This window comes from Anguilla rostrata, chromosome 10 (assembly GCF_018555375.3).
Source record: "Anguilla rostrata isolate EN2019 chromosome 10, ASM1855537v3, whole genome shotgun sequence".
Lineage (NCBI taxonomy): Eukaryota > Metazoa > Chordata > Actinopteri > Anguilliformes > Anguillidae > Anguilla > Anguilla rostrata.
In genome coordinates this window covers 43,658,814-43,685,866 of record NC_057942.1, presented here as the reverse complement: position 1 = coordinate 43,685,866, position 27,053 = coordinate 43,658,814, and the positions used below count along the sequence as shown (strand labels likewise).

At 51.0% G+C, this 27,053-nt stretch overlaps 2 protein-coding genes across 3 annotated transcripts in view; both read left to right on the top strand.

Moving 5' to 3' along the window:
* Positions 1-7,303, top strand: part of lifra (LIF receptor subunit alpha a) — a 28,434-nt gene extending 21,131 nt beyond the window's left edge. For both annotated transcript variants that reach the window (XM_064297342.1, XM_064297343.1), the window contains exons 10-18: positions 74-138; positions 457-682; positions 1,007-1,177; positions 1,332-1,433; positions 1,712-1,867; positions 2,090-2,227; positions 2,419-2,512; positions 2,676-2,742; positions 3,100-7,303. In XM_064297342.1, the coding sequence (XP_064153412.1) occupies positions 74-138; positions 457-682; positions 1,007-1,177; positions 1,332-1,433; positions 1,712-1,867; positions 2,090-2,227; positions 2,419-2,512; positions 2,676-2,742; positions 3,100-3,768 (1,688 nt within the window). In that variant the 3' untranslated portion in view covers positions 3,769-7,303. The remainder of the gene's footprint in view (positions 1-73; positions 139-456; positions 683-1,006; positions 1,178-1,331; positions 1,434-1,711; positions 1,868-2,089; positions 2,228-2,418; positions 2,513-2,675; positions 2,743-3,099) is intronic.
* A 103-nt stretch (positions 7,304-7,406) lies between these two features.
* spef2 (sperm flagellar 2) lies at positions 7,407-27,053 on the top strand. Its single transcript, XM_064297346.1, has 38 exons — positions 7,407-8,325; positions 9,116-9,218; positions 9,561-9,813; positions 9,982-10,152; positions 10,398-10,538; positions 11,071-11,150; positions 11,667-11,814; positions 12,136-12,324; positions 12,787-12,974; positions 13,085-13,253; positions 13,594-13,813; positions 14,283-14,404; positions 14,570-14,663; positions 15,215-15,273; positions 16,019-16,122; positions 16,480-16,733; positions 17,052-17,166; positions 17,521-17,678; positions 17,920-18,105; positions 18,676-18,783; positions 19,032-19,174; positions 19,367-19,494; positions 19,664-19,802; positions 20,273-20,410; positions 20,812-20,972; positions 21,200-21,286; positions 21,384-21,516; positions 22,011-22,149; positions 22,353-22,478; positions 22,614-22,752; positions 22,938-23,167; positions 23,437-23,543; positions 23,645-23,827; positions 24,291-24,383; positions 24,647-24,820; positions 25,006-25,215; positions 25,548-25,670; positions 25,913-27,053. Exons 1-38 carry the CDS (start codon positions 8,268-8,270, stop codon positions 25,967-25,969), a joined length of 5,430 nt encoding a protein of 1,809 aa, XP_064153416.1. The 5' UTR covers positions 7,407-8,267; the 3' UTR covers positions 25,970-27,053.

Genomic DNA, 27,053 nt, shown 5'->3' with positions numbered 1-27,053 from the left:
TGCGCATTCTTCCGTGGTTGCCGTGCAGCGCTATGGTTGTGTAATATGATTATTTTATCTGATTCATCTCCAGGCCCTGATGCTCTGGACGCATGGGCCTGGATGGTCACAAACCAAACCGGCTACATCAAGTGGAAGGTAAGTGCATTTAGGGATTTGGCCAGGGTGTGTAGAGGTAGTGAAGGGCAGCCTTAGCAATGAAACTCCAGCCTGAATGCCGCAGTCTTGATGTTGACTATTGTACGTTGACTGTTGCAACTTTGCAATACTTAATCAACTCCATTTATAAAGTCTCCCAGTTTTTTGGTTTAAAAAAAAAAACAAAAAAAAAACAGGGAAAGGTGTCTTTTTGAGACTATTTGCTAAATCTAGTGCTTGTTTTGGCTTTTTATTTCCAATCACTCTAAAATTCAGTCTTCAGGCTTCAGACTCACCAGCTGTCTTGTCTTTCCTCAGCCCCTCTCAAAAAGCCACGGCCAGATCTTAGGGTACCGGGTGACGTACGGCAGACCGGAGGAGGGGGACTGGAAGATGCTCTCTCTCCCGCAGACCAGGCACAGCGCCCTCCTCAGGCTCGGGCCCGACGGCGATTACATCATCACGGTCATAGCCCACAACTCCGCCGGCGCATCCCCTCCGGCCAGCGTCACCGTCCCACAATTCGTAGCGGGCGAGACAGAAGGTAAGGGTGGCGAGGTGGTGGTGAGCTGGCACCAAACGCTGTTAAGCGAGGGTGCAGAACGTGTCCTTCAGGAGTTTATGGGCCCAAAACCTTTAGCACGTGCAAAAAATTAATAACACAACCAATGATTGGTGCAAAAGAAATAGCAGGACCAGTCATTGGTGATGTTATTGGGTTGTCTGTGCTGAAAGGTTTTGCACATACTGACGGCAACATCCATTTTGGAGATGCACTTAAGCCATTCTGTGTGGGTGAACATATCCCCCTAATTCACTGTGACATGAAGGCAGTTCTCCTTCGAAAATGGCGTCTCTGTTTTGGCAGGGGCGGTGCCCACCGTTCGGGTGGCTGGCAGCGCCGGAGGCTTTGACCTGTCCCTGCCCGCCGACGCCAACGCCAGCTGTGGCTACGTGGTGGAGTGGTGCCACGCGGGCAGAGCGGACTGCGACTGGGCGAAGGTGTCTGCCGGCAATGCCAGCGCCAGGATCGAGTCGGGTGAGCCCGGAACACTGTTTCAGCCAGAGAAGGGCGGCCCGTTTCCCTCCCGCCCTTTCCGTAGCTCAAGGCTACACTTGTTTTTAATGGTTAAGGCGGATTCAGGATTGGTTCCTTACGTGACTCTGACGTCTGATCCTTCTGTTGCTCACAGAGAGCTTTGAGGCTGGAGTTCGCTACAACTTCTCAATCTACGCCTGCACAGACCGAGCTTCTGAGCTGCTCGCGAGGAGAGAGGGATATGTGCAGGAGCTGGGTAAGTCAGTGCACTGACTCTTCAGTAACTGTGTTCTCACTCTTTTACTGCTCACTGACTCTTCCCTGACTGTGCTCTGACTCTAACTGTGCTGAGTCTTCTCTGACTGTGCTCTGACTGACTCTTCTCTGCTCACTGACTCTTCTCTAACTGTGCTCTGACTCTTTAGCTGTGCTCTGTGCTCTGACTCTGACTGTGCTCTCACTCTAACTGTGCTCTGACTCTTTAGCTGTGCTCTGACTCTGACTGTGCTCTCACTCTTCTCTCCCTCTGTGCAGTCCCTGCCCAGCCCGTCCCCTCGTTAATGGTGGAGCAGTACAAACGGACGTCGGGTGCCCTTCTGAGTTGGGGCGACATTCCCCTGGAGAGCCGAAGGGGGTTTATCAGTGGATACTCCATCTACAGGGCCATTGGGACCCACCTTATGCCGATAGGTAACGTCTGCTAAACCTACGCTACCTTCACCCAGACACTCATGCGCCCCAAGCTTCTTATTAGTTATGAATCAGCTGTCATAACACAAATGCAAATTGAGTACAGGTGGTTGTCATGACAAACGGGACTGTTTGTGACTCTGTGAGCAGAATGATGTTGATCTCCTTCGTTGCCTTTGCTCAACTCGCTCTTGTGCCCTGTGGTGGTTATGAACTGCGCAGCAAATCTAACCAATCCGGACGCCCGGAACTATACGGTGAGAAACCTGACCCCCGGCTTGTACAAGTTCACCGTGAAGGCTCACACGTCTGCCGGGCCCGACGAGGGAGCCACCGTGTCCCTCAACCTGGACCTGACCAGTAAGTGAGCGCTCCTGACCAGCAAGTGCATGCCCAGAAGATAACAGTCATTTTACTTGTATAGTGCATTTCGTAGCGCTTCAAGTTCACTTAAAAAGAAGAGAAAAAATATATATTCAGAGACAAACAAAACAATGTGCTCTCGGCAGCCTCTTGGTTATATTCACACCGTGTTGTGTTCCTGCCTTCAGCTGATTGGCTGGTTGGCGAGGTCCTTATTGCCCTGGGTGCGATGACCGCCTTCCTCATCCTCATGACTGTCGTCTGCTACGAGAAGAGGCAATGGTAGGACGTGGTGGTGATTGGCTGTTGGTAGGACGTGGTGGTGATTGGCTGCTGTTTGAGTTGTGTCTCATTGTTCTTCTGAGTGCCCTGCTGGTGTGGCTTGTGCTGGTGTCCTGGGTGAGACGGCAGCGCAGCCTCACAGGTGGTCTTGTGTCGGTTTCAGGGTGAAGAAGACCTTCTACCCTGAGATTCCAGAGCCCAAACTTCAGGAAGAGTGGTCCACCACACCCGTGAGTTCACCGGGCCGTGACTGAACCCCGAACCCCGAACCCGAACCCTACCTCTGCTCCCACCATTCCCCAAACTCACATACAGTGTGCTCCATAATGTTTGGGACAAAGACATATTTTTTTCATGATTTGGCTGTGTACTCCACAATTTTAGATTTATAATCGAAACAGTTCACATGTTGTTGAAGGTCACATTCTCAGCTTCTATTAAAGGGCATTCTTATACATTCTGGTTTCACCATGCAGATATTGCAGCACGTTTTATGCACAGTCCCCCCATTTCAGAAAGCTGTAATGTCTGGGGACGGAGGGCCTCCCTGGTGTATTTGGGGGTCTGAGCTGCGCCCCTCTTTTCAGGGACCGTTTGGCGGCCGGACTCTGGACGTGCAGCCCTGCCCCCACAGCACGGTGCACATCGTGGAGGACCCGGGGCACGGGTCCGGCAAACTGGATCCCACGGAGGACGGAGAGGAAGACGAGGAGTCCGGCGACAGCTCCAGCGACACGGACTCTTCCGACCCGGTTGTCCTGCGCTACTACAACCAGGTGGTGGACGAGGGGTCCCGGTGCCCCCCCTCCACGGACTCCTCCGCCTCCTCCATGGCCTCCGCACGCACTGACGTCACGTACACTGGGATCCAGAGCCCCGCCCCCTGCACCTCCTCCTCCTCCTCTTCCTCTGCGGCGGCGGCGGGGGCGACCCAGCCGGAGGTCCCGCACACGGGGGGGTACCGGCCCCAGATGGCCCCCGCCCCGGAGCCCGCAGAGCCCCAGCAGGACTGCGCCGAGCCGGCCGAACCCACCGACCTCCCCCTCCTGGGCGGGTTCGGCGGGTTTGGGGGCTACCAGCCCCAGAGCACCTGGAGGGCCCCCACCCCGGAGACCCGCAGCCTCAACAGCTCCCTGGGGAGCCCCACCTCCGTCAGCTCCTCCCAGTTCCTGCTCCCCGACCCCGAGACCGAGGAGGGGGGGGAGCGCGCCCCCTCCACCACCTGGTTCCACAGCCTGCTGTCGGGCAAACCCTGATTCCCCCCCCCCTCCACCACCTGGTTCCACAGCCTGCTGTCGGGCAAACCCTGAACCCCCCCGCCCCCCCCCTCACCTTGCACCTCCTCCAGTCTGCGGGTTTATTTCAGTTAGTGGTTTTTTGGCGTGCTCTCAGCAGAGCGCGCGCTGAGAGGAGCAGCCCCCAGGGTTAGCGCTAGCCGCTGGGCTCGGCCGTGCTGACACAGCAGGTGTGTGAGAACTCGAGTGCTACCAGCCAGTTACACGGAGTGCGAGTTACTTTACTTCCTGAGGGTATTTTCAACCATTTCATCTGCAGTTTCTGCATTTTATTATGTTTCAGTTTCCCCCTCCAGAGCAGTATTCTACTTTTCTTTCTTTTTTTAATTTTTTTTTGGCTGTAGCAGTTTTTTATTTTTTTATTTTTTTTTGTTATGTGATATCCAGTTAAAGGAATTTGTATGGTGGTTGACGATTGATCAGGGGTGGATCCTCTTCCTGTCCTTCGTCAGGCTCCCGGGAATGTTGGCTAAACTACCAATTACTGTCGCCGTCATCGTGGGGGAAACAATTCACCACAATAAGCTCATTAGTGTATAAAACTGCCAAATATTGCCACAGATGTATACTTTCCAGTAGTCCCTAGTTACCTCCCTGTCCTTGTAGTTAGCTTTGAGAAATTAGAAAGTGAGGCAGCTTATTTTTTTAGATTCTGTGGTTGTGCTTATTTCTGTGTTCACCTGTTGAGGCATTACAACAAATTACTCTACTTTTTGACTAAAAACCCTTTTTGTGACTTTTAAGTCATTGTAAACTACTTTCAGATACATGTTTACCTTTAAATATTGTGCTTCCTTTTAATATATTATTTCCTGAAAGAGAAATCACTGAACCGAATTGCAGCCTACTTGTTTGCTCGATGGCTGTTTTCTGTTGGCTTATTCTTGGACCTCCAACCGATGTTGGTTGAGCTTCTCCGGCGATGCAAATCTGCTCCTAGTTCATGAAGCATGTTGTTGACACTAATACGTGAACGAAGCATCATTCATACGTGTGTGTATATTTACAGTGTGTATTTAACTATGACAGCTGTGAATGTGTTACTCGTACACTAGATGTAAACAGAGCTCAATGAATCTGAGTCTTACAGGCACAGGGCTGCGTGGTTCCATCGGAAAGGCTCGGGGAAAGCGTCTGCGTGTGCACAGTAAAATGTCCTGTGTTAAATCAGCTCAAATGTGGCAGAGGTGGAAAAGTAAGCTTATCGATAAAGATAAGATGCGATGAAGGGTGACGGAAATCGATTTTTTGAATAAACGGTGAAGTGATGGGGATCTGAGTCACGTGCTTCCGCTCCTCAACGCCCCAAAAAATGCACTCAGTTGGTCAAATGTGCTTTTTGAGATTGTAAAATGCTTCACCCAAAGGTGTTGTGAGAAACTACGCCTCTTAATTACTTAATTAGTCCTGACCCTTCATGCCAGCTGACATTTTGCCTGCATTTCTTGATTGGCTCATGGATGACAGCTGAAGGCTGTTCTTGCATCCCAATATGAAATTGGTGGAAACAAAACCTACGTAGACATTGGCCCTCCAGGACGGGAATTGCCCATCCTGGCTTCATATGTACTTTGTAAGACTTGAATTAGCACTGGACACTTTACTGTGTACAAACTGAAATTCATACATCTGCCCTTGTAAAAACTGTTTACTTGGTCTGTGTTCGGATCCACCAGCCAGACATTTTCCCGAAGAATGCCTTCTCAAATATCTGTTGCCTTTTCTCCCCAGAGAACATAAAAAATAATTTCACGTTTTACTGAGATGTTCATGTTCACTGACCATGATGAGGCAAACTACTGATCATTTTTCACAGAGCAACCTTAAGTACTCTTGAAAAACTCACTACTTGGCTGTTTGCGGTGTTTCAGTGTGTGTGCAAGAGTGTCTGTGTGTTCGTGCATGTGAGTGTGTGTGTGTGAGAGTGTGAGCGAGTGTCTGTGTGTGTGTGAGAATGTGAGTGTGTGTGTGTGTGAGAGTGTGTATGTGTGTGCATGTGTGTGTGTGCTCAAGTGTCTGTGTATGTGAGTGTCTAAGTGTGTGTGTGTGTCACTGATTGGGCTTCCTCTGACATCAGGTCTTCTCTAGGTTTTTCCTGCAGGTTCATCCGGGATTTGGTTCACATGGACATCATGTTAAGGGTGTAATGTGTTGGCTGCCTGGGTATGATGTCATCCTCAGCGTTGGCTGCTGGGTATGATGTCATCCTCAGTGTTGGCTGCTGAGTATGATGTAATCCTCAGGAATGGTGCTGGTTGCTACAGCAGTGTTAGTTAGCAAACCAGTGACCGGGATTCAGGACGCAGCCTACATCATTGGGTGGGAAAGTGGTTTTCATGGACTTACGGAATTCTTGCGCATTATTCTACATCTGAGCCTTAAATAATTAAGCTTTAAATACTACTGTGACATGGAGGTTGTCCCTGGGGTTGGAACTGAATGGGAGACTCACCACAGGATGCGTCCTCCTCTTAAGTTGTGACGTGTGTGGGATCAGTCCACAGTTTTGGAACGGATGACGAGGCTCGTTGTGGAAGGAGGGCCGAGTATGGAGTCACTCCAGGAGAGGGCCGGAGTCGTCTCTGTGAACTGCAGCATTGAGCTCTTCAGGCCACAATGCCCAACTGTCGTTTCCTCAGTGTGTGAAGTCACACAGACCTTCGCCGTCGCTGCGTGTGTGTGTTTGTGCTGTGGCTTAAGGACTCTAGACTCTGGCTCGTAGGCACGCCCGTGGAGACTGACTGGAACCCGGAAATTGCTCTCCTGTTAACGTGCATCTCAGGCAAGACTCCCGCAGGTCACCTTGGAGACCTGCTGCAAAAATTTAAGCGAGCTGTGACCGTCAGCTGGAGCTGAGCGCTTGTGAAGGTCGCCGATCTGCAGTCGCGCTGAAAAGAGAAAGCCAATTAAAACAGGTTGCCGGTCGGACTGAAGGTTGAGCCGTTTCAGCAGGTGCAGGTGGAGTTTGTGTGAAAACAAGGCGGAGCTAGTCGCTCCCTCATTCTACGTGTTGATTGGCTCCACCCAAGCAAACTGGTTACAGTTCCTGGGTCTTTCTCTGGTTTTAATTGCTTTATCTTTTCCTATGTGCATGTTGCAGAACTTGTTCCTGTGTAGGCTAACAACTGTACCTAAGATATAATTGTTATGTACACTCATACTTGCTGAATATGTAAAAACACTAGTATTCTATTGACTGTGCAAAAGTGCATGATACTAACCTGGATTAAGAAGATTTCAAAAAATTATGCAAATGGCTGGTCGTTCGTTAAGCATTGAGAATGTTTTTTTTTTTTCAGTTGGTGTAACATGGCTTAAATGACCCTAACACAAACCGTTTTTAAAAGCTCTTTGTTGACACTAAAATAAAATTTAGGGAGGTGCTTTGTGAATAAGGAAAAAGGCTAATTTTGTGTGTATACATTGTCATTAGAAATCCATTTGTGCTATTGAATAAGATATTCAGGTTAACATAAATAAAATATGAATAATACCACGCTGCGTCGGAGTTTCTTTGCTGCTCAGCCCTCAAGGAGACGCATGATGTGCTCCCTGAAGAACGCTGTTCACAGCCTTGAGGCTGATGCAATACATTCAACACTTCAGAGTATCATTCTGCAGCTTTATTAATTTCCATACATGGCCCTGAAGGTCAGCCCCTTACACACTACGCCTCGTTGTGAAGCTCATACCAGGATGGAAAAATAATGTCTTCCGTTAAATTAAACTTCAGAGGCAAATATATTTGCGGTTGTTTTCCAGCCATGGTAAGTCCTCTGGTCTTCATGATGGTGTGTGCCTCTGACTCAAAATGCAGTCTCCACAAATGAATACGAAGGCTAAAATCAAGACTAGACACTCACTGCTCTTTCATGTGCGAACAATACGTGCGAAAGGAAACTCCTGAACAACAGGTAACACCTGTCAGTCATCCGTTAACTTACTTTTGCCGAATTGAAAAAAAGAGGGAACTGAACACCAAATCAGCTGTCTGTAAAATGGCAAAGCACGTGCCATGAAATAAAAACTGATAGCTTGCATTTTTGTCTCATTCATCTTTTGATCTGAAATGCAAATGCCTTACTGTAAGTATATAGCAAAAATAACAAATTTCACTGACAGAGGGGGAGAGAGCAAAATTTGGTACGCTTCTATCGATATAGCCTACGTTTTGTCAAACAAAATAACACCGTCACGTCACCCTAACGTGTCGCGCGCATATGCTTTTCTCGTATTGGCGCAGAGACGCCTGACAAGCACCGCTGCTCCAGTCGGGATTACCGCTCCCGGGGAAGGGTGCGGCGTGAGTTTACATGTTGCTACGGCAACGAGACGCCAAGAGGTCCGTGTGTCCTGAGATCACGGAGGTGTTGGTTTGTGTTTTTTTTCGTATCAGCTGTGGCCGGGTACTTTTATCTGGCATATCTGCTCACATTTGTGGAAGGAGATACCAAAGCAAAATGACTGATATTTTGTGCCGCTGGGTTAATTCGGAGCTTCAATTATCTAAGCCCGTGGGTAAGTGTTGTCGAAAAGACCGCGGTAAAGATAGCTTGCAGTTCGAAATAAGGGGCTAGAACCTGCTGCATAGCTGTTTAATAACTAGTGTACTCTATTATAAGCGATCATAACTATATTTTAAATCCAGCGTTACATGCATGAAACTTACGAACTCCGTTAGTCACCTGAGGTCAGCGTAGTATGAGCGCGAGATAGCCTATTTAGGAGCGACTGTTTTGCCGCATTGATGCAACTAGACTGATATTTAATTTCTATTAGCTTGTTTTCACTGTTAAATCGAAGATTGTGAAAATAATTCCAAAATTGTTGCCTTCCAGGAAAAGTCGTTTCGGACAACTTTGTCATCCCGTTTTTGAGTTATTGCGGTGGCCAATTTTGGTATGACTTAACGATGGTGGGAAATATAGTAAAGGTTGTGAGGGGGGAAATCACAAGTGGCCCTAGCAATATGCAACTGGTGTGAAATCTCTAGCTCGCTGATTTATGCAATTATGAGGATTTGAAAATGAATAGCAGCTGACACTGGAATGTGGGGCTGAAGTGAATGAAGCATAAAATAACGCCCGTGATAAATTCACAAATCATGCAATGCAGAATTAATTTCCAAATATTTGGTCATAGGAATAAGATGTTGTAAATAACGGAATTTGAATGTCAAACAAATTTCAAACCGCAAGATATCTTTACAGATAATCACCAAAACGGAGTACACAATACGGATTAAAGTTACAGCTATACTGCCTTCGTTATTATTGCATGATATTAGTTAAGCTTCTCTTTCTTGCAGACGGGAGTTCATTAGCCCGAGATTTTTCCAGTGGATATCTTCTTGGAAAAGTCCTGCACAAATACCAACTTCAGGATGATTTCGACCAGTTTTCAAAGAGCAGGTAACATTGACCTTTCAAAAAGCATCCCTTTTGCTAGAGTTGTTTAAATGAATTTGAATTCAGTGAAGTAAGTACATAGACATTACCTGTATCCCATTTTTCCGAGAATGTTTCAGAAAGTAAATGTAATTTAAAAAAAGAAATAACCTATATTGAAACTGTTATCCATCCCTCTGTTTAAACAAATTAAGGTTAAAATAGGAAGCCACACAATATGAGTTCATCCCATTGGGTCATTTTGGCATGCTAGTTTAATTGATTACGGAACATTAACTATTTCAAACACAATATTTTCGGTTGTTCAATCGTTGATTTGTTTATCAACACTTGGCCTCCCTCCAGTGCAGCAAATTCCAAGTTGAACAACTTCATCCGATTGGAGCCCACTCTGCTGCTGCTCGGGGTGCCCTTTGACCTGGGCGTGGCCAAGGCGGTGATCCAGGAGCGGGAGGGGGCGGCCACGCGGCTGCTGTACCAGCTGTACATCGTGCTGCAGAAGAAGAAGAGGCTGGGTTTGACGGGCGTCGCCATGGAGACCCTGCGGCCCGCGGCAACCGCCCGCCTGCACCGCGTGGAGAACAACATCTACACCGAGGTGAGGGGGGTCAAAGGTCATCGCTGAGGCTGCGTTGCCAGATTGGGCGGATTCCCACCCGATTGGGCTACTTTTTTTTTAATGTAATTGTGTGGTGGAATAGTGGCTTTTAGGGCGGGTTCACCATTTTCAAATTCGGGGTCGTGGGGTAACTGTGCTCCCCCGCAGCGCATGCGGACGGTGGTGAGGCGCGAGGCGGACCTGAACCTGCAGAGGATCTCGCAGCGGTTCGAGGTGCGGGGACGGGAGATCCGCGACCGGGCGTCGGCCGCGCAGCGCGAGCAGGAGCAGCGGCTGCAGAGGATGCAGGAGGAGCTGCGCCTGCAGGACGTGGAGAAGGTAGTGGCTCCCGCATCATTCCGTGCCACGCCCGTCTGTTCTGCGCTTGGTCCAATATCATTTTTATTACTGTGCTTGTTCTGCTTTTTAATCGCGTTCTCTGCATATGTTTCTCCATTTTTCTGTGATGCACATGGGGCATATATCGCTTGTGAAGTTTTGTATAAAATTCATAGACGTACAGGGAGCTTTAGAATCCTCATTTTAGGGGGATTTGAGGGTAACGTCTCCCTGGCCGCCTGCAGCGCCGCACGGGCCGCAGGAAGCAGCAGGAAGTGATGACGCGGATCCAAGGCGCCATCGTGCAGATTCCCAAGCCCCCGCCCGACCGCACGCTGAAGGCCCTGGAACGCCAGAGGCAAACCCGGAAGCAGCGGGAAATCCAGGTGCGTCCGGAACGCTGCTGTGATTCCCAGTGGCATTCCCTGTCCGGAGGGATCACACCCAGTGGCATTCCCGGTTTGGAGGGATCAGACCCAGTGGCATTCCCTGTCCGGAAGCTCAGAGTGTTATTCAGTCCAAGGCCAGTGCTCGGTGCTGTTGCTATGACAGCAGCAGTGAGGGCAGGTTGTCCAGATCCTCTCAGAAAAGCATTCACGCCTCATCATTCATCAATTAATCATGTTAATAAAACTGTTTGCGTAAGACAATAAACTGAAGCTATTCTGGGATCACTGAAGTCTATAATAAAGTGAACACAAATCAGTGATCAATAATGACCATTCATTTCTGTTCCCTCAGCAGTCTGGTTTTTATTCAAGCCTTGCAGTGCCATGTTTTCTATTGACTGTGTTTTGATTGGCCACTCTGCTAGGTCCTTTGGGACTGGCCTCAACCATGAGGGCAAGTTTGAGCAGATAAGAGATGTAACAGGATGTAATTGGATGCCACCTTTTCTGTGGTTTTGTGCCAATGCAGGGCGTTTACAAGGAGCTTGCGCAGTTTGAGAAGAACCTGAAGAAGCTGTCCCCTACAGGCTGTACCCCTTCCTCCTTTAGGTCAGTCATGTGACCTGTATTTACACATGGTGGATGGGCAGTCATATATATTTCCTCTGCTGAAGGCTGATTTGTGTTGTGTTTTATTTGAGTGACAGAAGCAAGTAAAGCTTGCAACACCCGTGGGCATCGACACACACCTTTTCTCTGCAGAACAAACCTTTGGAGCCCTTGGGATCTTTGTCAAGTCTGTTTTGCACATTAAAGGTGTGAGCTCACTCGTGCTGCAGTGATGCAAGCTTTACTTGCACTTATCATAGACCCCTCTGCTCTGCACGGATGTGCTTATGTTTGGATAATTGGAGTTATAGGGCATTGAATTGGTTCTGTTTGTTGATTGCTCAATAGCGCTTCCTCTGGTTGACTGGAAGACTGTTATTTGCATGACCTCTACAGGCCTCCGTTTCTGTAGCTGTTGGAATACGTCGATACGACGATAGTGGTCGTGGTAATGGATGAGTTCCACGGCACGAGCTGCCATTTTGTATAAAATCCATCACGCTCTTCTGTGGACAGTGCGATGCAGGAGCTGCCTCACAGCGAAGCTCCCAGCAGCCAGCGGGGCAGGGCGCTGGGGCCCGAGGACACCGCCGCGCGGGAAGAGAGGGCGAAACGCCGGAGGCGGTTCCTCACGGATCAGCAGCGGGCCCACGAGGAGCTACAGGTAAACAGGGAGGTCTGAAGTCGCCTTCAGACCCCGGCCCCCCCGATACAGCCTGGGGGGTCTGGGGGGGTCTAAAATTGTTTCATTCTGAATATGGAAAGTTCCCTTCATCGGTTGGTTTATACGTTTTTAAGAAACTGTCCATAACCATACATATACCCACATACCACGGTGTTGTGAAACCACTGACCTGAGACCTATTCCAGAACACGCAGTCTCCCAGTCAAACTGGGCCCTAGGGCTATAGAGGAGGCTGAGGCCCAGAACCCTTCCTCCTCCGGGCTCCTGGTTCATATTTCGGCGCCCCCCTTTCCCCCGCAGGACCGGATGGAGGAGGAGCAGCTGGTGGAGAGGCTGACCCGGCAGACGCAGCAGGAGAGGAGGCTGGCCGTGCAGCTCATGCAGGTCCGGCAGCAGAAGGACGTGATCCGGCAGAACCGCGTGTTCCGGGAGCGGCAGTACCAGGAGCAGCGGCAGCGGGACTTTGAGGAGGCGCTGGACAGGGAGGCGGTGAGATCATCAGAAGGGTTCAGGGCGGGGGGATCCAGTCTTATCCGAAAACGAGCGGTGTGGGTGCAGGCTTCTGTTTTAGCCCAGAGCTAAGTCACGATGCTTATCAATGTCTTGATTGAACACCCTGGTTAGTTAATCAGTTGAATGAGGTGTTGTATAATTATGGTTATGGCTATCACTGTAGTATAATAAAAGGTTATATTAATATTTGTGTAAATCTACACAATGTCAATTAGTGAATTCTTATGTGAGTAATTATTTGTGAACCCTTTAAGATGTAAGATCGCAAATATGTGAATAGAATGTTCTGAAGTGAACATTCTGATGCTGATGTCACAATCACTGCTGGTGACTGAAGGCAGTGAGTTCTAGAACACTGACTTAGAATTCTGAAAACATTTTTAAAAATCTTCTGAGGGTTAGTGAGGCAGCCTTTCCCCATTCGCTGCTGTGTTGCAGGCCCTGGCTCGGCAGGCCCAATGGGATCACGCGGAAGAGATCCGCCGGGAGAGAGAGCAACACGACCAGATCGCGGCCGAGCGAGCCCAGGAGCGCTACCGCAAGCACTTCCTGTTCTGCCGCGAGGTCCTGGAGCAGGTCGTGGACCTGGCCACCAAGGCAGGGGAGTACCGCCTCCTCACGGGCAAGTAGGTACCTCGCCGGGCGCTGTTGGGCTTGGCGGGCATGGCGGGGGGTGGGTCACCGCTCTGCCGCGGTCCTGACAGCGTGCGCCTCTGTGCCTCCCCCCCCCCCGCAGTCTGATCCCAGGGAAGATGGTGCGGGAGTGGAAGGAGCTCCTGTTCGCGGGGAAGCCGCTGTATGACGGGGCGCAGGTGGAGGCCGTCCCTGACCCCCCCACCCCGGAGCAGCTGGTGGAGATGGAGAAGCTGGAGATCCTGAACTGCCAGGACTACGATGAGTACAGCGTGCGTGGGAGCGACCAGCGTCCGCTTCGCCCTGTTACTGCATCACTTTACATTGCACCTGCAGCACTATTCTGTCCAAAATACTCATTCAATCCTGTGTAGATTCACACAAATGCACACACACACACACACACACACACACACAATGCTATGTAAGTCACATTGAAGTGAAATTTGAAGTCACATTGGATCAAATTATAAAACAACACAAAAGACACTTTTTTGCTTTGAGGGAGCGGTCCCAGCTGGATTTGTAAAGGTGCGAGTGGAGGTGTTGGATGCGCATGGCATGTGTGTGACTGTGTGTGAGCTCAGCAGTTACATTGCTTTTATCCTGCAGGGCATGATGGGAGAGTGGGCGTGGCCAGAGGAACAGGAGGCGAAGCAGCCCCCCTCCAACAACAACATCCTGGGTCATGTGGTGAACCGGCTGCGGGGGGTCGTGGACCTGCCCGCACCCGAGCTGCCCCCCCCATCTTTTCCCAACTTCACCCTGAAGGCCTGTGTCCTGGGGAAGGTGTACTCAGGGAAGACCACCTGCCTGGCCAGGATAGCCCAAGGTGTGCAGTCTACAGTAATAAAAACACATCATCATCATCACTGTGATCCTCACAGTTAAAATAAGAATAAATTATAATTTGGGATCAATGGAAGCAGAGGTGGTAAATCCAGGTTCAGAAAGTTCTCCTCAGTATTTTGTTCCAGTGCCCTGGATTTGCTAATAAGCATAATTCTTCTGCCAGGAGGTAGAAGTAATAGTGAGATCTGCTGGCTGAGTTCATGGGTGGGAGAAACACATGGTGGGACGTTCACTTTCTGACCCCTGGACTTTCCACTTCTGAATGGCAGTCAGTATTTATAGATGTTGTTTAGTGTGTGTGTGTGTGTGTCCGCTGTGCGGGTTTGAGAGTGTGTGTGTGTGTGTGTGTCTCCACTGTGCAAGTTTGAGTGTGTGTGTGTGTGTGTGTGTGTGTGTGCTGTACGAGTGTGTGTTTCAGCTGTGCGTTTCCCTTGCTGTTCCTCCTCCAGCGCATGGGGTCCAGGTCCTGTCGGTCAGCACTCTGGTCCAGGAGGCCGTGCAGGCCTTCCAGGCCATACAGGGGGCCGCCGAGCATGCTGGGAACGCCAAGGATGCTGGGAACGAGAACAAGGTCCGTAACCAAGGGTTTCACCTGACAGGCTGGCGCTGCCGTTCACCTGTCTTCATCCCTCCAGGATCTGTCACTTCCTCACCTGAAGTTAATCTGCCCTCTGCCAATCTGTTTGAGGAACTATGTCCTTCAGATTAATTGACTGGTGATCTTTTCTTGTGCAAGATGGCGGAGAGGCGTGGTTCTTCATCCAACATCACTGACCGGGTGGAAAATGGCCTTGATAAAGGGGACGAATTGTCTGTATCGCGTGAATCAGGTTTGATGTGTTTTTAACGGGTATTGAAATCATAGATGCCGTATAACTGGGTTATAGTGGGTCTTCAAGGGATACAGTCCTTGCTTTGCATTGCTTTGCATGTATTTATTTAGCAAATGTCCTAACCCACATTGACATAGTGATTGCTGTGTACTGCATCTCTAGATGAACAGCAGTATTGGAAAAAGACCAACTTGAAAGTGCTCTTGGGATGAAATTCGACCATAATCTTATCATGCACACGTGCCAAAACAAAAGGGAAGGACTTTAATGAGGCAAAAGTGATCTATGCATTTGTTATACGTCGCTTTGGATGAAAGATGAAAGTGTCTGCCAAATGAATGTAATGTAATGTAATATTCATGAACTCTTGAATACTACTTGAAGATGTAGATGGAAATTACATCTCTTGGATGGAACTCATTATTAATAATGTTATTACCTGTAGAGACATTGAAAAATAATTTTGGCAGCACATTTGTATTTGCCGTGAGAGGTTACTGACAGGTTTGTAAAATTAAACACATTAAAGGCTGCTCTGTGTTTGCCAGGACCCGTCTCCCAGGTTCCTGAGCTGAAAGTGCCCATGAACGAGGACATAACATCAAGGGTAACGCTCAACCAAGAGACATAAACACCATGTCTATGGTATTTCAAGCACACGATGTCTATGGTATTTCAGACATACGGTGTCTATGGTATTTCAAACATACAATCCAATGGCCGCATGTCCAGCTGTACTGAATGCAAATTTATATGTGGCATAGCTATGGCCAGTGTACATGGGCACGCTCACACACGCACACACACACTCACACACACACTCACGCACACGCACGCACACGCACACACACACACACACTCACACTCACACACACGCACACACACACACACACCACACCACACCACACACACCTCATCACACACACACCACACGCACACACACACACCACACACACACACACACACATGCACACGCACACCACAGCACACACACACACACACACACACCACACACACACACACACACCACGCACAGCACACACACATGCACACACACACACACACACACACACACACACACACACACACTCACACACACACACGCACACACACACACACACACACACACACCACACTCACACCACACCACACACACACGCACACGCACACCACACGTCCACGCACACGCACACGCCACGACGCACACGCACACCACGCACACCACACACGCCACCTCACTGCACACCACACACACGCACACCACACCACACGCACACGCACACACACTCACACACACACACACACACACACACGTACACACGCATGGTATAATGACAGTATCTCCCCCTCAGCTGTCTGTGAAAGCCCAGTATGGGGCTGTGGTGGAGAAGATTCTGAGGAAAGGACAGGCCCTTCCTGACGAGCTCCAGGTGGACATCGTGGTCGAGGGAGTCAGGTGAACCGCTGCGTTTCAGTGTCTTGTTTTTTCCCTGAGTAATCCTGCCACCTCATTTCCTCAGTCGTCCTTGTTCATTACAGGTAAATGTGCCTTAAGATCACTGCATAAGAACACAACAGAAACCAGTCGTGGGGTTTGTCAGACTGTTGACCGGGAAAGCGATAGTGTTGATAGAGCTGTTTGCTATCTCTGAGTACTGCACAATTAAACTGTCTTTCAAAAAAATAAAAAAAACATTTAAAACCGGAATTATGTGGCTCACGGACGGCTGTGGCTCTAAACGAAATGACCGCTTAGACCGTTTCTGGCAGCAGCCGCTTCTGTTTCTGAGTGTCGCTGCCCGTCCCGTCACAGACAGGTCCCTGCAGGCTCGGGCTGGGTTCTGGACGGGTTCCCCTCGAACCTGGCGCAGGCGAAGCTGCTGGAGAAGGCCCTGAGGGGGTCGGACCCGGACCCGCCCGACCGGAGGAGGGGGAGACGGAGAGCCAGCCTGGCCGTGAACCCGAACCCCCCCAGGGAGGTGCCCCCCCCCCTGCCCGCTCTGGACCTGGTCCTGCTGCTGGACCTGTCCGACAGCGCGGCTCTGGACCGGGCGGGCAAGCAGGCCGGTGGGTGTGACGACGTTATTGGTCATGTGTGCCGACGCTTAGAGCTCTGCCACGTTGCATTATGGGATACAGTACCCCATGATGTGTGCTCTGGTCACATACTGGAAATTTTGGCTGATGTAGTATGTCATCCTGGTATCTTTGGCATACAGGCAATTCACATACTACACAGTATACATACTAAGTACTGAGTATGTAGTAGTGTGGTAGTATGCGGTTTCCAACACAGCCATTCTCACCCTATAGAGGTTTTTGTGCATTGTGTACAATCGTCATGGTGATGCTGCTAGCAGCGCTGTCACTCATCTGTCTCTGCAGATGAGCTGGAGACACACCCACCTTCTGAGGGGGACCCACCCGTGGACCCGGGGGCCCAGGACAGTGCCCCCCCACCTCCGGACAGGAGCCTGGAGAAGAGGCAGATTCAGCACAGGTGGGGAAGAATGGGGCAGGTGGGGGTGGGGGCCTACAGTGGGCATGGATTAGCTGGTCTCTTGGCTCTTCTCCATGCAGAGCAGTACTAGACCGCATGTGCGTGGGGCTGAGGAGGTGACATCACTGCAATAACTGCGCTATCGCAGTGACCCCTCGCATGTGTGATTAATCTACTTCTTTTTTTATTACCCATTAATGTCTTTAGTGCCGTTAACTGGACCGAAATCATTGTACTGTAAGTGTTGCAAGAAAGCAACAAGCTGTGGCCTCAGCTGGAAGAATTATGCTTCTGGGAAAACCCACGCTCCTGACGCCCTGTTCCCACCCCACCCCCCCACCCCCACCCCCACAGGATCACAGCATTCCAGGACACCTGGCCCAAGCTGGAGCGGTGGTTCTCCAGGAAGCAGGGCGTCCTGGTGCAGGTGAACGGCGAGGTGGAGGAGGACGCGCTGTACAGGAAGGTGGAGTCGGCCATGTTCCAGGCCATGGCTCGCAAGGCGGAGACAGGTGCGGAGAACGGAGAGTTCCAGCGCTCAGATTTTACACCTAGAAGACTTCACTACCTCCAAACAGAGCAAAATCATCAATGCTAAACCAACTGATTGTGTTCTCTAGGGACCAAATCTACTCTGTTAGAGTTAGATGTACTCGCGCAGAGTACAGAAAACAGTGTTACTCTCAGCAGCGTGCTTATCGAAGATCTGAGCCGCTGCTCACTGCTCTGAGCTCCATGCGGTTCATTTCCCAGCTACAGGCGAGGATGCGGAGGACCACGGGGAGAAGATTGTACGCTCCACCCCCGTCGCATCGACCGCCCTGTCCCCTGTCCCGGCCTCCCCCTCCGCCGCTCCCGCCAAATCCACCCCCGCCCTCGCTCAGGAGCCGCCGGGGAGGCGCCGCTCCAGGTCCAAGTCCTCCTCCCGCTCCCCCAAAGGTGACGCCATCGTCGCTGTCGCCCCGGCCGCGACCGTCATGGCTCTGACCGCGTAGTTCAGTGGGAACCAGCCCTGTTCCTGGAGGTCTACACACCTCAGTCAACAGCTAGAGATCTTGTTGAGATGCTAATTAGTTGAATCAGGTGTTCTGAATTAGGGTTGAATGAAAACCCACAGGATGGTTGATCTCCAGGAGTAGGGTTGGTTACCACTGGCATAGTTTATAGTTCACATCCTTACAGAGGATGAGCGGTCAGGAAGTAAAAGTCCCGCACTGTGTTTCTTCCACCCATAAACTCAGGCAGCTGATTTCACTCATTAGCTCTGCCTCCTGACTGCAAAATTGTGTTAATTAGTAAATGCAGGTGATTGAAGCAAAATATTGGGGAGGACTTTAACTTTCTGGACCTGGATCTTCCTCTGTGTGCCTTACCACCAGTTTGCATTTCTTGAAGTTATCAGAAAAAGGGCTGTCGTGCTAATGTGCGGCGCTATCGTGCTAATCCGCGGCACTATCGTGTGATTCCGCGCGGGACGAATAAACACTGTTTAACACGGTCGGTCGCCAGGGTCACGGAGCCGCGTGGGTTCAGGAAAAGACGGAAAAGGGAAAAAGCCGGAAACGCCGGACGGGAAAAGCCAGCGCAAGCGTTCCAAGTCTGGGTCCGCACGCTCCGGTAGGAACGCCACTGCGCTTCTCAGTGACATCACTGTACTGACGCCAAGCCTCCCTCTCAGTGACATCACAGTACTGACGCTAAGCCTCCCTCTGTGACATCACAGTACTGACGTCAAGCCTCCCTCTCAGTGACATCACATCACTGTTTTTTTTCTTTTTCTCTAAAGTGGAAAATGTTACCTTGTTAGGATTGGCTTATTTTTAATGAGGTTATCTGATGTATGAAGCGAGTCGTGTGACTTCCAGGGGGCTCCCAGGGTCGTTCCAGGGGAGTGTCGATGTCATCGCCCCTCGAAGCTCCGCAGGGCGAGAACGCCGCCCCCCCTGAGGACCTGGGGCCCCCCCCTGGCTCTGAGGACTGGGTGTACGTGGACGAGCCTCTGCCCAAGGTACCCGCGCATCCTCCCATGGCCTTCTGGGAGGCACTGACTAACGCAGTGCGTTAAGTAGAAGCAGCTGGTGACCCCATTCACCAAATTTATAAAGTCAAAAAAAAGACACAGCTGAATTTCTATAATATTTAATGGAAATGTATGCCTTGTCTGCTGGTCGTATTGAAAGAGACGTGTGTCCCTGTTCAGGAGATCTCAGAGTACCTGGTTCCATACTGGGAGAACGCCTGCAGCTCCTACGAGTCCAACGTGAAGACCGTGATGCAGAACCTGCGCGGAGAACGCAACCTGATCATCAGACACCTGTACAACATCAGGTGAGAGACACCTTTTACTCTCAGACACCTGTACAGCATCAGGTGAGAGACACCTTTTACTCTCAGACACCTGTACAGCATCAGGTGAGAGACAGCTTTTACTCTCAGACACCTGCACAAACATCAAAGAGAGAAACGGCTCCGCGCCCTTTTTGGCGATGCCCCACAGGGAGGACTTTAAGCAGTACCTGAAGAGGCCGGATGAGAAGCAGGAGCTGGTGTCCCGCTGGCAGCAGGACTACAACGCCGTGCCCGAGGACATGAGGAGCGACGAGCGGACCAAGGCGGAGCTACACCAGCGCCTGGATGTGAGGGGGAACGTGCACGCACACACGCTGATTACACACAGTCTGACTCCGCCCATCCTCTCTACTCCCATAGGCTAATTACACACGGTCTGACTCCGCCCATCCTCTCTACTCCCATAGGCTAATTACACACGGTCTGACTCCGCCCATCCTCTCTACTCCCATAGGTTAATTACATGCGGTCTGACTCCGCCCATCCTCTCTACTCCCATAGGCTAATTAAACTCAGTCTGACTCCGCCCATCCTCTCTACTCCCATAGGCTAATTACATGCGGTCTGACTCCGCCCATCCTCTCTACTCCCATAGGTTAATTACATGCGGTCTGACTCCGCCCATCCTCTCTACTCCCATAGGCTAATTAAACTCAGTCTGACTCCGCCCATCCTCTCTACTCCCATTGGCTAATTAAACTCAGTCTGACTCCGCCCATCCTCTCTACGCCCACACGCTAATCACACGTGTCGACAGGACCTGCGGGAGCGCCTGTGGGACGTGGCGGACGGGCGGAGGGAAGACGCGGAGCGGGAGCGGACCGGAGTCATGGGGGACGGCTGGCTGGACGACCACAGCGGCGTGCTCGTCAACCACTTCTGCTCGCTCATGCAGGTACGGGCACCCTAACATGCCAGCCACGCCACAGTCCCGCGTAACGCACTCCCCCAGACCGCCACTGTGACATACCAGCACTGAGCCCAACCATTACACAGACCCGCATTCTGCCACCATGTGAACAGGGGGCTTCTGCTCTTCCTGGCATGCATAGCTATTTCTGACATAATGTGGCGCAAGAGGGTAAATAATCCCTCTAAACATTAAATCATCTGATTAAGAAAATTTAACACCTTGTTAAAATTCTGGTATCGTAATTATGATTGGAACAAAAACCTGCATACGCAGGAGGTCCCCTGGGACGAGGCTAGGAGCCGCGGTGTTAAATTATCTTCACGGTCTGAAATGGGCCGATCTGCCTTGCCTGCGCTACCAGGTCTGCATCGTCTGCTCCTCAGGTGGAGGTGGACAGGTTCCAGGATTCTGTGTACGTCCTCCGGGATTATTACCGAGGAATGTGTGGGAGGGGCCTGCCGGAGCCGAGGGCGGAGTTTGTGCGCATTCCGCTGCTGGACCTGGCCAATGGGGTGGAAGGAACCCAGCCTGACGGGAACAAGAGGCAAGAGGAGGGAGATCTCCACTCACTAATTCCTCTGTCTGGAGCCAATGAAGCCCAGTCTTTATTTATTAAAACACAGTATCATGTTTATAGTTTGGACTGCAGTTCAGTGAAAGTTCAGTAGGGTCCAGGAGGGCTCTGCTCACAGCTCTCTTCAGCCTGTCCCCACCTTTTCAGTTAGTCTGTTGAACAGCTCTTTTCATGCTAAGTGCTGCTGTCTCTCCCAGTCCCCCTGGCTCTGCCCACTCTGAGAGGAAGACCAGCAGCAGCCCCGAGAAAAAGGACAGCAATGGAGAAGAGAAGAAGAGCAGAATGTGAGCCTGACGCTTGTGCTGTCCCAAGAGTCATTTCCATGAACCCTAACCCCTCCCCCACCATCTTCTAACGCTGCCCGTCTCTCCCGTGTCCCAGAGTCCCCCTCATCCCCAGGAGACCCCCGTCTGCGGAGGCGCTGACGTCCGGAGGCGACCCCGCCGAGCCGTCCCGGGACGAGAGGCTGCTGTGCGACATCTGGCAGACGGCCCTGACCGCCGTCAGCAACATGGTGGGCGTGGCGAGGGCGAGGGCGCGCGCGCGTTTCTGTCGTAGCTCTCCCATAAGCACGTTAGCATTGTAGCTCTCCTGTACGCACGTTAGCATCGTAGCTCTCCCATAAGCACGTTAGCATCGTAGCTCTCCCATAAGCACGTTAGCATTGTAGCTCTCCTGTATGCACGTTAGCGTTGTAACTCTCCCGTACGCACGTTAGCATCGTAGCTCTCCCATAAGCACGTTAGCATCGCAGCTTTCTGGTACGCACGTTAGCATCGTAGCTCTCCCGTAAGCACGTTAGCATCATAGCTCTCCCATACGGACGTTAGCATCGTAGCTCTCCCATACGCACGTTAGCATCGTAGCTCTCCCATACGCACGTTAGCATCGTAGCTCTCTCCAAGCACATTGCTTGTATTATTGCTTGTACTGTGACTGTGTTCACATGCCTGCACTTCCAGTGTGTGAGTAATTTGGCAAGTATGTGTGTGTGAAACCTGTTATCAGGTGTCAGCGGAGCAGCAGCAGCGGGAGGAGGAGGAGAACGAGGAGCAGCTGGTGCAGAGGCCGCGTGTGAAGAGAATGTCTGTGGTGTCAGCCAGGGCCAGCTCCGCCAAGGATAAGAAGAAAGCTGGCAAGAAGAAAAGTGAGCGCCTCCCCACAGTACCACAGAAGGGAATAATAAAATCAGCCGCAACACCTCCCACGACCCCCCCGCCCCCCAGTCTGAGTCATTTCTGTTTTTCATCTGTGATTAGCCTGCGGTTTCCCGTTATTACTGTGTACAGAGTCTAAATGCCTGTAATGTAATGTAACCTGCATGCTCCCCCCTCTGCCCCCCTCCCCCAGGCGGTGCCACCCCGGTACCAGACCCCACCCCGCCCCCCCCTGCGGAGGAGGACACGGCGTTGCTGCAGAGGAAGGCCCTGAGGGCCAAGATTCGGCAGGAGTACGGAGCGGCGCTCGATCACGAAGGTAGACTGAGTTTCCCTATCTGCTAGCAGGAGACAGGGAGACCTGTAGTTAGCTGTCATTACTGGACTACAGATCTCAGAAAAGGAGCCGGTGTTGCGTCCTTCCTGACCTGTGACCCGTTTCCCTTCCCATCAGCCCGTGCGGCCGTGGTGCGCCTGGAGCTGATCAAGGCCCGCGCGCTCTCCGTGGTGCGGAGCCTCCAGCGGCGTGCCGCACAGGCTTATGGGGAGATGGAGGAGTGGAACGGGGCGCGCTTCCTGGCCGAGATGACCAGGTGAAGGTCTCTTGAAATATTCAAGAGAGAAGGTTGTATTGGCTGTTAGATGATGGTAGCTGAATTGGATGAACCCAGTTATGCGGCTGGGTATTTGGTGAATAAAGCACTGGGAGAAGGTTTGAATATGTTCTCCGAGGCCTCGAACCCGGCCTCATTAGCAGCCTCCTCTGACGCTCCCACAGCATCGACCAGCTGGCGGAGGTGGCGAGACAGCACATCGAGCGGGCCGCTGAGATCGAGCAGGAGCTGGTCCTGCGGGGCACGGAGTTCTTCCTCAACGGGGACGTCCGCGTGGTGCCCGTCCCGGTGCCCGCACCTCGCCCGCCTTCCGTAGAGCGCCCGGCGGGCAGCAGGCTCTCCGTCCTTCAGCTGGAGGCTCTGCACGCCCAGCTACTCAAGGTCGCGCCCGAAGGTCAGCTACGCCAACCCGCTAACCCGCCAACCCAGTTACCTTAGCTTTACCAGGGCTACCCCAACCTGCCAACCTGCCAACCCAGTTACTGTAGCTTTATCAGTGCTACCCCAACCTGCCAACCTGCCAACCCAGTTACTGTAGCTTTATCAGTGCTACCCCAACCCGCCAACCCACTAACCCAGTTACTGTAGCTTTACCAGTGCCAAAGCGCCTGCTAAATAAATGTAATGTAATGTAAAGATCTGCCCCGTTCTTCGCCCCCTCAGGTGTGCTGTCCCCCCAGCAGCTCGCTGAGAGCCTGCAGCAGCTCATCTCCACCAGCTTCGGGAGCGACTCCTTACCTGAGCCCTGGCTGAAGCTCTCTGAAGCTCAGGTGCGCCTCCGCTCGCTCTCTACGGCTGTGAGGTGTAGCCGAAACCAACCCTGCGCGTGACTGCAGACTGACCCGCCTCTCGCTCACTCCTTCTCCTGCAGGTCCTGGAGCTGGTATCCATGGCGACGCAGGGCTCGGAGGTCCTGGATTGGCGGCTCTTCCTGCTGGGCGTCGCCCTGCCGTGGCCAATCCCGACACAGCGCCAGCTGCTGCAGACTCTGGCCCGGTTCAAGGCTGCGGACACCGCAGACACAGGCTTCATCTCTGAAGAGCAGTACCTACAGGTCTGCCTCCATGCCCTTCTAACACCTGGAAAGCCATGTTTGTCCCCTACAGGGGACATGCATCTCTAGTCTTAATGTCAAGAGCCATATATTCTGCTATGCTGAAGCATACACTACAAGGGACATTCGATAAAATAAATAACATTTTTGAAAATTTTTTCACTGCATGTCATCATGTCATCCAAGACACTTGTATGATGTCAAAAATGTAAATATTTTTCCTCTAGACCACAGGAAGACATTCATCTTTAGCTTGTCATACTGAGACACAACAGGCATATTGACTGCACGCCTTCAAGTAAAACAGTCTTGTGTTTCTCTGCCACCTGTCTCCCAGTGAATGCATACTGCATGAGGAACGTCAGTCAGTGGAGATGTGATGTTTTACCTGTAATAAGAAGCCTCAGAACAGCTTGTAGGGTTAAGGGAAAGTCCAACTCCTTTTTTTGTGTCTCACGGTCAGATGGACCTGTGGTTCCCCCGCGAGACCAGCCTTCCCATCCCGGACCACCCATCAGAACCGCTGCCTTACGACCGTCTGAGCAACCTGAGGAAGGTGTGTGTGTGTGTGTGTGTGAGTGTGTGTGAGTGTGTGTGAGTGTGTGTGTGTGGCGTGAGTGTGTGTGTGTGTGTCTGCGAGGGATGGACAATCTGTTGAGGGTGTAAGAGCTGTCCAGAGTGTATTCTTACCTCTAGTATGCTGGGATAGGCTCTGGCCCTTCCATGAGTTAGATAATGGATGGGTTGTGGGATGAAAAACAGGGTTCTGTGTTATCCCCCCCCCCCACCCCCATGCCCTGTGCCCGCTCTCTGCCACAGTTTTTCTTCGCCCTGTTTGCGGACGGCGAGCCCCCCCCGGCCCGGCTGGACTACGTGAACACACTGCTGTACTTCGCCTCGCACCCGGACCCCCAGCAGGGCTTCGTCCGCGCGCTCAGCATCGTCACGGGACGGGCCCTCCAGTACCGGCCCCGGAGCGCCCCGCTCCTAAAGGTGACCCCCCCCATACCCCCTGCCCATCCCCCCACTCCTAAAGGTGACCCCCCCCCCCCATCCCCCCTGCTCCTAAAGGTGACCCCTATTTTTATGATTAGAGTCACAGTATTACGTTAGAACATCTATCCACACTTCAACCTCTGTCCTGCGTCTGGTCTCTGTGGCTGGTCTCTCTCCTGCAGTCGGTGCCGTACATGGAGGAATGCGAGTCTTCGGAGCTGGGGGGGGAGCCAGCGGCGACTGCCGAGGGGGGGGCGGAGGGGGGAGAGGGGGAGGAGGGGGGAGGGGTGTCCATCCCCGACCTCCTGAAAGTGATCTGCCATGGGGGAACCAGGTCAGTGAGCTACAATCGCTTCCACCCGGACGGGAGGAACACAGAGGAGTACGAGGAGGTGGGCATTCAGTTATAAAAGTACAGCAGTTATGAATTTGTCATATATTACTACACTGTTACAATTTGACATTAACTGCCATTTGTCACTCAAACTGTCACATTTATTTTGAAAGTCAACATGCAAGTTTGTGAGGGACTTATGTAGAATATTTCTGGATGCGTATAAACACAATCTCAAGACCTGCATTATAAATACAGGTTGATATCTAAGGATATAGCAACAAGATCTCGAGAAAATGGCAACCACACCCAGCTCCTGTAGATTTTGTAGCCTGGTGAAAACCACTGGGTGTGATTAACACTGATTTACGATGGTCATGCTGTGAACAGGATTTTGCGAAGGTCTTCAGGGACCTGGGGTTCAGTGCCGAGGAGAAGGTGCCCTTCGGGATTCTGTCCCAGCATCCTCTCTTCCAGGAACTGATGGACTCCGCGCCACAGTACCAGCTGACTGTAAGTAGAGAGATACTGAGACCGTAAAGACCACACCCACACAGAAACACACTTGGCCTTTTCTTCCACAGTGCTTCAGTCTTAGTGGGAGGAGTCAGAAAGCGTGTTTGGCTCACGAGCTGGACTGTGAATGTGTGACTGAGGCCCAGACAAGGCCCCTCTTTGTGCTCCACCCTGAGGTCCCAGCGAAGCGGCGATGACGTCCGCGGTGACCGGGGACCTTTTCTGTGCTGTTTTCGCAGGACTTGCACCAACTTCTGCAGGCCCATCTGAGCGAGGGGAAGTCCGCGGAGTCTTAGAGCACGCAGACCCCCCCCCCAGGAGATCCCCCAATTCTGCTCTGCTGTGACTTAAAGCATGCAGACCCTCCCCAGGAGACCCCTGCTCCAGCCATGGTTTACCACGCCCCTGCACGTCTGTTATAGTCGTCATAGAGCTGCTAACATTAATTCAGTGCAAAATGTATCAATGTGTTTTTGCTGTGGTGTATACTGACAATATGTAATGCTGTATAAATATGTATGTGATTAGAAAAATAAGAACAAAATTAGATGTTGTCTTGTGTAAGTTAAAAAAAATCCTAAAAATGTTTAGATACAAAAACCACACCATTTTGAATTATGACTATTAATACTGAGGCAAAAAGCAGAGCAGCTCTCTCTTTATAATAGTGTGCTTCTGATTTTCTGTGTTTAGATGCTTCAGGACATATACAGATGCTATGCCGTCTAATCTCTATATTACTAGAGAGATTTATTTATAATAATCAGGAGTAGTATGTCATGTTTGAAGGGTAGGGTATTCTCTGAAATAATTTTCCTTTTTTATGTGTCCCTGATGTGTAATCTTGCTAGGTGTCAGAAATGTTTTATAGCATTTTGTCAGCCATGTCAGTTACACTGTATTTCTTTTCCATTTTATTATCTTCCATTGCCTTCTGAAAGTATTCTGCAGTGCTGTTGCAATGACTCTAAACAGAAGTGACTACAGTGACCCCTTATGGCATGCTGTTGTAACTACAAGTAAAACAAAAAGTTTGTTGGGTCAGAGCCTATGGTCAGAGCCAGTCCCTGGCGTGACCTCTGAACTCTGTGAGGTCATTTAGGAGCACAGCCATTCCTGGGCCACGCAGTTCAAGCTTAAATGGTGGGTATGATTAATGTTGGAGCACTTTGGGGCCACAATAACATTCTTGTTTGGGGCCCCCAGAACTCTAGGGCCAGCTCCGGTTGTATAAACAGAGAAGCCTATGGCCCAAATCATCCAGTTGTTCCTCTTTCAATTGCCGAGAAGCTAAACGGGTAAATTAAATTGTAGTAATTTTTCTTAAACTGTCTGCAAACTGAGAACAATCACAATAAATCATTTATTTATTTTCACAAA

Bases quoted from the DNA above. Each gene is read 5' to 3' on its own strand.
- spef2 (XM_064297346.1), top strand. From the start codon at position 8,268: ATGACTGATATTTTGTGCCGCTGGGTTAATTCGGAGCTTCAATTATCT. The intron at 18,106-18,675 runs GTGACGCCATCG...GTCGGTCGCCAG, and splicing joins CTCCTCCCGCTCCCCCAAAG to GGTCACGGAGCCGCGTGGGT. The intron at 21,517-22,010 runs GTGGGCGTGGCG...ACCTGTTATCAG, and splicing joins TGACCGCCGTCAGCAACATG to GTGTCAGCGGAGCAGCAGCA.